At 41.8% G+C, this 11,287-nt stretch overlaps 2 protein-coding genes across 6 annotated transcripts in view; one reads left to right on the forward strand and one right to left on the reverse strand.

Moving 5' to 3' along the window:
- rce1a (Ras converting CAAX endopeptidase 1a) overlaps window positions 1-634 on the reverse strand; it is a 12,503-nt gene extending 11,869 nt beyond the window's left edge. The window contains exon 1 of the mRNA XM_005752752.2: window positions 456-634. Within this exon, the coding sequence (XP_005752809.1) occupies window positions 456-625 (170 nt within the window). The 5' untranslated portion in view covers window positions 626-634. The remainder of the gene's footprint in view (window positions 1-455) is intronic.
- Window positions 635-855: 221 nt separating this feature from the next.
- Window positions 856-11,287, forward strand: part of peli3 (pellino E3 ubiquitin protein ligase family member 3) — a 38,113-nt gene continuing 27,681 nt past the window's right edge. For 2 of the 5 annotated variants that reach the window (XM_005752739.1, XM_005752740.1), the window contains exon 1: window positions 4,013-4,285. Coding sequence is in view for 3 of the 5 variants with exons in the window: in XM_005752737.2 (XP_005752794.1) it covers window positions 4,499-4,503 (5 nt within the window). In the remaining 2 variants the exon portion in view is untranslated. Of the gene's footprint in view, window positions 913-4,011; window positions 4,504-11,287 lie in introns of those variants that run through there. The other 3 variants (XM_005752737.2, XM_013915845.1, XM_005752738.2) reach the window with 3 other exon arrangements.

The raw sequence follows: 11,287 nt of genomic DNA on the forward strand, positions 1-11,287 counted from the left end.
TTCAAGAGAGGTTGAAGAGTCGTTTAGCCACTTAAATCAGCTGTGTTCAAGGACACATGTAAAACCTGGTCTGCAGTGTGCCCAGGTGGAGGTGAAGTAGCAACAGCCCTGGAAGCTCCTCACAGGTTAATCCAGTCAGAAACAAGGAAACTGTCATTGCTTCATTACTGCACTGGTAGCCACACTGTGACATGAGTACTGAAGATTATCATAGAGATACATTTCCTCACTAAAACGAACGGAACCGCGTGAAAAAGCTCACTTGCAGATGCCACCAGCCTTTCTTCAGTGACTCTATAACATGCTCCACAAACATGCAGACTGATCAGTTATTTCTAATGAAATATTAATTCAAACTTGATGCAAACTTCAGTATGGGTAAATAATACAGGAATGAAAGCAGTTCACCGACTCTCCTTTCAAATAAGCCCCACTATAAAGCGTATGTAGCTCACCTCGGCAGGTGACTCCTCCACACATATAAGCTGCCAACATAAAAACAAGCCAGCATCAGACAGAACAGCACTGACAACCAACACAGGCCGTCGGGAGGGACCAGCTCTCCACTGCTGTGCTGCATCTTCTCTGTCAAAAAGTTGGCTGGTAAATCATCTTCCTCTGTCATAATGAAGGCGAGCCAGGACTAACCCAAACAGCTGCTAGGAACCAGAGGTGCTGCTGGGTCATTTACCAAGACAAAACATTGGCCCACACGAGCTACGAAGCTGTCAGTAAGCTCCTTTCAAATTGCGGGCTAACGGAGCTAACTGGTTTGCTAACGTCTACGGCGCTTTCTGATTACGTCATCGTATCTCCTTTCCGATATTTGCTGGTGCTACCGTTAGCGTCCTCCTCGTCTTCTTCTGGGCCGTGGCCGTGTGGGATCTACGATGCGATTAATCGACGATGCAGGTGCGTACCAAAAGTTCGCGATGGCCAAATGAAACTTTCTGAAGCTTGTATCGAAACAGGTTACTCGAAGCTTTTCAACACTGTTCTCTGTGGTGACATCTGGTGGCCAGAAATATGAAGAGCAGCTTCAATCTACAACTTGATATTAACTTCATTGAGCTTCATATGAGCTTCATTCTGACGCCCACTCTACAGAGGTGAATTGACAGTTTAGATTTAATATCATGTAACAGTTCTGTGATATCGGGCCCATCTTTTTTTTGGGGGGGGGGGTATTTGATTAATACATACTTTGGATCATTTGAGCACGTGCCACACTGTTCTCCTCTTAGCTCCTCCACAGTGACATCTGCTGGCCCAATTTGGCTATGACTACATCTTCATAATGCTTTCCCGTGAAGCAATTCCAAACAAGCTTATTACACCAGACTGTCAATAACAGTGATCAACACTGAGGATTTTGGAGAAATCTTCACACAATCAAGGCAAGAAAAACATTGAGCCTGTTAAAGACAGCAGGCTGTGACTGTAACAATTAGTGTCTCCATTTGTTAACATTTGCGTTGCTCATAATAAATCCATTTATAAAGTCAAACATACAGAGAAAAGACTGCTGTGTTTGCTGTAATACACAGAAACGTTCCTGAACTTTATCACTGGGAGTCTGGAGTTTTGGTCATAGTGTACCTGCATAACTGGGAAGAAAGGGGGGGATAGGAAAAACACATCTGTCAGGAAATAGATTTTCTAGCTTTTGTTTCTATAATATAAATATACTTCTTATGGCGGCGCAGTGTGTGAGTAACAGATCATAGTGAGGATGATGTCACTCAATACTACAAATAACATCTTCTGTTGAAAGCAGGAAAAATTGAGAGCACAGAAGGAGTCAGAGCTGACCTGCCTGTTTTATTTTCTCCTTGAAAGCAGACGTGGTTTTCATTAAGATATTTTAAGGATTTTACAGCCCAGTTGTTTTTATATCTATATAATGTATATTTGATTTTGCTTTGGGTTCCAGTGTTTAAGTGAATGGATAGGCTAGTCTTCACGATCACCCCAACACTCTTGGGGATTCTCCAGTTTTCCAGTGTTTGGTTCACTCGAGTACATTTGGACCTCCACTATCCACAGTGACATTTCACGTCCTCCCTGCAGGACATCTCTTCAGACTTTCAGCCATTGCTGTGGTCTCTAGAATTAGGATAATTCCCTTTTCTTCATCCTCCAGCATCATTAGATGGGCAACGCTTTTAGACATGTGCAATAATTTCACACTGTTCTGATGAGAATGGGCTAATGTCAGTGTGTAGGCCTGCCAAAGGTGCTCCTACAGGTTATCCGAGGTCATAAACACATTGGAGCATTTGGTATGTGCAGTTTCAATGTGTATCCACCTCTTAAATTGGCTTCTGCACCGGTCCAAGGCGGGTGTTCAGTGCAGGCCAGGCTGATTTGCTCCTGCACCTCTGTCAGCCTCTATTACAAAATTAGCCAACAAAAAGTGATGAATTCAAGTGTCACTGCAGCAGCAACTTAAACAATATGGTGCCGTTTAGAATATTGGAATAAAATAAAGGAACTCTTCTTTTCAGTGGTACTGAAAAGCACTTTGTTACAGCGCTGAAGCTACAGGTGAAAGACTGTAACTATAGAAATAATGACCAAATGGTCAGGGACTGTATTGTATTTGGAACTTGCTCATCAATAGTAAGGGAAAAGCTGCCCAGCTAAGGAGCAGACCTAAACAGACATAGGCCCCTCCCATGAGTGAGCTCAGATGCAGCTAAAGGCTATGGTTAGCAACAGCCACGAGGTCCACTCAATACAACATAAACATGGAAGAAAGGGCACAGTAGGGCACGCTGATGGGTTACAAGAAAGGTTAGAAGCACCAGTTAAGGCTCGTGAGACACCACAGTACACAAGCAGAATGCTTGACAGTGTCTGAAATACAAAAAGTATTAGTTTGCAAAAGCCTGTAGAACGAAGTTTCACATGAATCAGGTCGTAGAGAAGTGCGCTCATCAAAGAAATCCACGAGGACTCAGAACTGTTTGTGGTTACTGTTACTGTAACTGAAGATGAGGCTGGCGCACATGCAGACACAGAACTTGGATGCGAAAATGTAAAGACAATATTCAAGCTGGATACCAGTGCACAGACCAGCATCATCCCCTCATGGCAAATAAAGGGCACTCTTCTTCTTAAAACCATGGATTTTTTTTGCACCCAGCATTTAACACAAGCTTCTTTTTTTGTCTTGTTGTGATACAGCCTGAGTTTGTAATCGGTCTATAATCTTTAGTAATGTAATTGATCTTAGTTTCCCCAGTACCCTTGTGTCTTTACCCTGTTTGGGGACGAGGATTATTGTGCCTGTTCTTTGTTTTCTATGTTTCAGAACTTGGTTTAAGTCCATCCAACCTTTCAGTGCAGGTTTTAGAATCATGTCCAATTTCTCTGACTTTAGGTCAGAGACACAATATAAATAATTCATTCATTTTTCAACATGAAACCTTTTTCCACAACTTGACTATATGCAGATGAATAAAGTATAACATTGCAAAGCCTCTTTGCTTTTCTGTTGTTTTACATGGTTGCATGGTCATAAATGGTTGCATCGCTTTGCCTCAATTTTTAACAGCTCATGGTTTTCCTGATACATTTATTTGACGCATCATATTTTGCCACACATACCTTATTGTAGAATTCTGTAACACAACCTTTTGTTTCAAATTGGCTTTTTATTGAATAAATCATGCAAATAAAGCAAAACAATACTAGATTTCCTCGACAAACAATCACCAGTGAACATCTATATACATCTCATACTTTATTGGCCTCCTAAAATGGAAATCATTCAGTAAAGAACAGCTGCTGTTACCATTTCTGTCCTGTAAATCTACATTTCAGTGACATTGCAAAACGGAAAATACTCCCAGGAGACACAGTGAATGATCTGAAATGACTAGCACATAATAAACTGAACTGTGTATTAATCTTTGTATTATTTTATTGTATTTTTTTAATTGCTTGTCTTTTATTATTTTATTCTATTATGATGTATGTGTTGTTGTTTTAAGAAACTGGCCGTATGGCACTTTTGAACTGAGCTGAGGAGAGAGAGGGGGAGACAGAGGTGACATCGCACTGTCTGCCGTTATTTGTGGGAGAATCGATTCTGGCGTAAGATGAACGGAAGAGAGATGATATTGCTTGTGATGCTCTGCGCTTCCTGTTCTTCTCCATCACTCCTCTTTACGCTTCCCAGGCCGTGCGGCGACTGAAGCCCCCGCAAATATTCCCATCAACAGGAGGAATTCCACACAGATCCGAGCCGTCCTGGACCTCTGCTGGCAAACATCCGCGGGTACGGGCCTGTTTATCCCCATTTTCCATCACCTGTCTTTCTTACAGCTTTCCTCTTACAGCAGCTTCCTCTACAAAACATCAAATGTCAGGAGACGCCAGCCGGCCTGTCTTGTGCTTTATTCCTCCTCTGGAGAGGTGATGGGAATCCAAGTCGCCTTTTAATTCGTGGATTGTTGACTTTATCGCCTATTCAAGGCTGACGTGAGTCTTTATGAGGTAAAGAGATTTATGTGATGTCAGCCTAATGTGAGTGATGAAGAACGGGTTTCGTTTGGTTGTTATATCGGCTACTGTGTACATGTCGTACACAGATATGCGTGCTTCTGCATGGAGGGTGTGTGCTCGCAGTATGTAGCTTATGTTGTTCGTGCGGGGGAATCACCTACGTAAATGTCTTATTTTTCTCTGTGTAGCCTGTTTGTGTGATCACATCTGCTCAGATTACTACACGTCCTCCGTGCACACAAACATGGCCCGGAAAAAACGCAATTGGCTGCAATCCGCGCACACAGAAGGAATAAGAAGAGGAGAAAGAAGCCATATTTGAATCATCTTGTATCACAAATCAAGCCTTTGTGGTGCATTAACACTTCCATGTGACACTTCCAGCTTCTAGACGTTTCCAGAGTGAATGAGGCGGAGGAGGATTTGGTGGGATGGTCCTTCAAAAAGGCTCAGAGCGTTAAAAGTAACAGTCCTTCGACGATATTCACGATGCAACAATAATTAGTCATTTGTAACTTGATGGGATGTGACCGTACACAAAACACACGTCTGTGCATTCTCAGTGCTGCTGAGGCTTTGTGCTGTGATTCGGCTGCTAGTGGCTACAGACGCGAAGCCAAACTATTCCAAAGCACATTACTGTCACCAACATCACTAATGAATGTATGCAGTTCTGTGCTGTAGTGATAAAAATAACACAAAACAATAGTCTCACCTTTACAGTTGTCCTAGGATAAAATACTCAAAACCATTTTTCAATATCACATGAAATTTGGACCCCATCCTGCAACAACTCTGAACGAGAAGAAGCAATTCTATGAAAATGTAAACGATAATTATCAACCAGTTTTGTTAACCATAAGGTAGATTTAACAAAGTATTTAAGTTTAGAGGTTGTATTCGCTGTGCAGATGATTTAGCTCTATGCTGAAGACACAATATATTTCAGAACCAACTAATGAAGGGTACAACAGTACACTACCTAACACATTCAAATAATTAAATTATTGTATAGGAAGAGAAATATGGAAATGTTAAAAATTAACTTTGGATCAGTGTGATTCCAGCTATGCTAAAATGAAGGCATCAAAAACAGAGCTTTCTTTGATCCAGCGACGGCCTGCATTTTAAAACTGACCTCACAGCGTGCTACAAAAAATAATCTCAGTTCAGCTACAGATTTCCTGCTGCTCTGCACAGCCAGCAACCCACCTGGTTCTCCAGGCGTCTGTAATCCAGTCAGCCACAGCTCCATATCCCACCGGTGACCCATTCAGCCCAACAGCAATTATTGCTTTCGGGGTTTTTAATCTAACGACTGCCTGCTAGTTTCTATGTTAATGATTAAAAACAGCTAACATGACTGTTGAAAATGACTAATAGTTAATCTGCTATAATCATAAAGGACCAGTCGCACACGTCGTTGCAAGAAAAGTGTGTTTCTTCATGAGGGTTTCCACTACTTGCGCAGCTTTTCAGCTGCTTCAGGTCCCAGTACTCGAGTAGAGAAGGCATGGTTAGGTTGTGACCACCAGCCTTCCCTGACACGAAATCCTAATCCCACTGCTCCACCCCTCCTCTGCAGGTGAGCCACAAACCATACCCGACCACAACGGCAAACACCACTGTGTGTCCCAGCAAGATTAAATTATAACTGTTGAAACAGGAGCTTGACCTGTCAAAAATTCCTCCTAAAGTGTTGTTCAGTATTACCTACGTTGACTACTTCAGCTGTTAGTGAGAGGACCTGCCTGCCTGCAGCAGAGGTGTCTAAAGTTGTGTCGGCTTGAGGAGGCATTTATGAGACTGCTGATATTTGCTTTTTGAAAAAGTGTGATTTAATATTCGCTTTAGCATTGATTATTATCTGAGTTGCTTTTTTAACTACTACCTGGGTAACAGGCAGGGGTTACAGATAAGGAATGTGGAGGACCTTTAAGGTCATGTGTAAGCGGTGCAATGGATATAGTGATATGAAGGGATTTTGTCACTTTCCATAAGTCACACAATAATTTGTATTGTGCGTTCCCGTTGAGTCTTCTTTGTGTTTAGGCTGTGATCAGCTGATTTTTTTTCTGCTGCTGCTCTGGGATTTTTTGCTCTTTGTGGATTTTTGTATCTAAATTGATTCCACCAGATATAAGTAAATGCAAAATGAGCTGTCATATAAAAGCAGCATGAAAGGTGCAATTAAGTGAGTAAATCTAATCATCTTAAACTTATTGATGTCTGCCATCCTTGATGTAACCTTACAGTGACACAAGCATCAGTCTGCTCTGCACCAGACTAACCAGTTGAGCCTGCATTATGCTGTATTTAACTGCTTGGTATTTTTATGTAACTTTTAAATTACCCAAAATTTTATACTTTAGTTTGCTTTGCAAGATGCTTTACAAAATAGCAATACATGCATTGATCCAATACCTGACTTGGAAAAAAACCCCAAAACAAACAATCAATCAGTCAATCAGAACTGAATGGATGGATGAATATTTCCGTCCATCCAGTCAGCCATCCATTTTGTGCTGCTTATCCAGGTTCAGGTAGTTAGGACAGCAGTCAGAGCAGAGAAGCCCAGGCTTCCCTCACCCCAGCCACCTGTTGGGGACACAGAGATGTACCTAAGCCAACCAAGAAATGTAATCTCTCTAGCAAGTCCTGGCCTAGAACCTCCTCACCAGTACGAGATCCCCAGAATACTTCAGCAGGCATCCTGGTCAGATTCCCGAACCACCTCAGCTGGCTCCTTTTGATGAGTAGGAGCAGTACCTCTACTCTGACTCCCTCTTTAATGACTGAGCTCCTCACCCAGGCGAGGCCAGCCACTCTTTGAAGAAAATTCACATATGCTGGTTGTATCCGTCACTCCACCCTTTTCCAGCTGAGAACCACAGTCTAGGACATAGGTGTCGAACTCCAGTCCTCGAGGGCCGGTGTCTTTAAACTTTTCCATGTGTCCCACTGTAACACACCTGTATTAGTAGGTCATTAGCAAGACTCTATAGAACTTGACTCCATGCTGAGGTGACAATTCAGCCATTTGATTCATGTTACAGCAGCTCATGACTGAATGAACAACAATAAAAGTACTTTTAGAATTAGATTTTTTCACAAACGTAGATTTATTTACATTTACTTGAGGTTAGGCGTTGACACATCAGCATGCCGTCGGTTCTTACTAATGACCTACTACTTTTATTCAGGTGTGTTGCAGCAGGGACACATTTAAAAGTTTCAGGAGTCCTGAAGTACTGGAGTTCAACCCCCGTGGTCAAAGTGCTAATTTTCATTCTCACGTTTCACAGCCAACAGAACCACATCCTCACCAAAGAGGAGACCCTCCCCGACTTGGCTACCCCTAGATATCCGATCCATGAAGAGAATCTGTGGCAAAGGCCAGCCACCAGAAAGGTGTTTGACTTACTTGCTACAGTTGCAGAGCTTGAATGGCCCATAACAACTGGCCAAACAGCCCCAACTCCTGAAACTCCCTCCACAGGATACCCCGAGGGACTTGGTTGAATGTTGTCTCCAAGTCCCGAAATTACATTAGTACATTGGTTGGCCAAATGCTCACAACCCGTTGAATATCTTCAAGAACATAAAGAGCTGGTTTAGTGTTCCACGAGCAGGGCAAAAGTGGCTTTATTTCTCCTGAATCCAAGGTCTGACTAATGGATGGACTCTTCTCTCGAGTACCCTGTGATAGACTTTTCCTGGGAGGCTGAGGAGTGTGATCCTCCTGTAGTTGGAGCACCCCCTCTGGTCCCCTTACTTATGGGGGAGTTCGCCTCGTAATCGGAAGGTTGCCGGTTTGAGTCCTGGCTTGGACAGTCTCAGTCGTTGTGTCCTTGTCCTTGGGCAAGACACTTCACCCGTTGCCTACTGGTGGTGTTCAGAGGGCCCGGTGGCGCCAGTGTCCGGCAGCCTCGCCTCTGTCAGTGCGCCCCAGGGTGGCTGTGGCTACAATGTAGCTGCCATCACCAGTGTGTGAATGTGTGTGTGAATGGGTGGATGACTGGATGTGTAAAGCGCTGTGGGGTCCTTAGGGACTAGTAAAGCGCTATATAAATACAGGCTATTTACCATTTACCTACTTAAACAGGGGAGTCAACAACCTAGTTTTCAAATCCAGAAGCACCCAAACCCCCAAACCCACCCAAAGACGTGTCAGTCCTGACAGCCCTACATCATCCAGAATCTTCAGGAACTGAGGGGGAATCTCACCCGCCCCAGCGTGCAGTTGTTTAACAACATCAGCGTGAGAGCTTTGAAGTCCCCAGTAGAGTCTCTGTGTGGAGCACTCTCCAGCACCTCATCCAGGGATTCTGGCACTTAGGTACAAACGATAGTCAGGACCTGGGGCCTGAGGAAAACTCCAACGCACAGGCAGCGAGCCAGGGAGATACATTTGCACCACTGCCTCCCATTGGGAAACTCCAGGGTGGAGTCCACTCTCCAGAAACTGGTTCCAGAGCCTCTTGGCATGAGCCCAATTATATCTGGTTGGTATCTGCCAACCTCCAGCACCAGGTCAGGCTCCTTCCTCACCAGTGAGGCGGCATTCCAGGGATCAGAGCACCAGGTCCCCCACCTCTGACTGCCTCCCAGTCCACTAAGGACCGTAGAATATTACATTACAGAGCAGTCCTTACCTTTGAAGAACACATCTTCAAAGGTAAAGATTCTTTTAAGAGATATAGAGATATAGAGATAGATCATGTCTTTTCTTTGGTAATACTTGCATATTAACACCCTCTTAGAATACTCTGGCTTTTAGAAAATGTAAATATTAAAGCAACTACAATGAAAAAACTGAGATGAGATCATCCCATAATAGCAGCACTCACGTCTGATGTGGAGAATTTGGACAAACCTGTAATAGCATAACATCCTGACCTTGACAAGTACATTTTATAATAGTTTAACAACTTAAAGATAAATAATAATACCCAGTGCGAGCAGAAAGACACGTGCAGAGATCAGAGGCTGACTTTGTTACCGGGGGAGGGTAATCGTTCATGACACTGGCTTGTAGGATTAGTACATAATAAAGTGTTACATGATGCACAGTACACATGCTCTGTGGCTCTCTGCCCTGCTTTCAAAAAACAAAAATGTCCACGTCGGAGCTGATGTTTAATAAAGCTACATGTTTACAAATATATCTGCCCTCATTTTGACAACTAAACTGGATTTATGGGGAAAATAATACGTTTATTAATCTCAACCAGAGTGACTAAGAATTCGTCCAAGGACAGAAGTAGAACATCTTTATTTAAATAGATTGAAGAACACAACTAGTGAGGCAGTTTTGTCCTGAAGCCATATTTCAATGCAGAGTTCATTTGTCAGGGGAATATATTTAGCTCTCTGTTCATTTGTTTATAGAAGAGACAAATTTGGCTTTTCTGTCTCTTGGGCCTTCTTCCTTTTCTTCCACAGACAAACTTGCCCTGCCTCTTTTTCTTAACCATTTATGACATTTAAATGAAGTAAAAAATGACCTCAAATTTACCTAAAGCCAAAATTGTCATCTCGATGTTTGTAGAAGCAACATGATCTGTATTAAGTGATAATCAAGAAAAAAACAAAAGTAAAAAGAAAACAAAAGTAAATAATAAATAAATAATAATAATAACAATAATAATAATAAATAAAAAACAAAACATTTTAGGTCCTATTAGTTATCCCCTTTAATAGTTACTCTCCCCCCGTCTCCCATGGAAGAAGGAGGAATTCATAATCTGTTAAGTATTCACAATTTTTGAATATTTTTCAACAATGAGACAAATTATATATTATAAAAATCAGTGTTTACTTACACACCTTCACAACTATGTCAATAAGCCTTCTGCTGCTTTACAGTCAAACTATTGTAACTAAGTACTTCTGGCTACAGTAGCTTAGCAAGTGTATCCACTCTGCTCAGAGCTGCATCCCTGTGTCTGCACACACAGGATGTGACTGTGGGTTTATTAGAAAATGTGTGGCTTAGAACAGGCAATTCATCACCCTGACACTTGTGCGCATGCACTTGCTGACACATATAATCAAACACACAAAAGCACGCTCCTCTCTTCTCCATCCACAGAAAGTAATTTAAGGTTTCTTGTGTCTTTTCTTTCTCCGTGCGCCACCTCTTCCTGTCATTTAAACCCCAGCTTCTTCTATTTTCTACATTGTTTCTCTCTTTCTGATCACCTTCTTATAGCAGCTTTCATTCATTTCCTACATTATTTTTCATTTTCTATGGATTTGTATGGAGGACCAGAAGAGTCACATGCATCAAATTAAAGCATTTTGTGCTTCAGTAATGAATTGTGCAAAAATAATAATAATAATAATAATAATCCATTATTAAATTCATTTACAATTTCATTTTGCGATTCTTTTATTTATCTAGATATCATGATAGTAATGTATTGTTTGATAATTTAGTTTAAAATAAAAGGACTAATTATGTGTTAATATTTTAAAATGAATTATGAATCATTAATAAATATAAAGAGAATCAATAAGAAGTCCACGTTTTTTGCTCTACGGTCATCATTTTATGTTAAGAACGTAGCCATCGTTGTCAAAGATAAGAGATGGAAACTTTGTGACCTGTGCAGATCCAAGTGTTTACCTGCTAACTGACCCACAGAGTTTTCAGTCAGGAGATTGTCTCAACCCCACTTTTAAACCCTCCTGTCACCACATTATTGACACCAGGAACATAAAATAACGCACTGTTGTGTAGAACAAGTCCTCGACACCCTCGCGGTTCAAA

The sequence above is a fragment of the Pundamilia nyererei genome, unplaced genomic scaffold, assembly GCF_000239375.1.
Source record: "Pundamilia nyererei isolate P.nyererei 1_Seehausen unplaced genomic scaffold, PunNye1.0 scaffold00377, whole genome shotgun sequence".
Lineage (NCBI taxonomy): Eukaryota > Metazoa > Chordata > Actinopteri > Cichliformes > Cichlidae > Pundamilia > Pundamilia nyererei.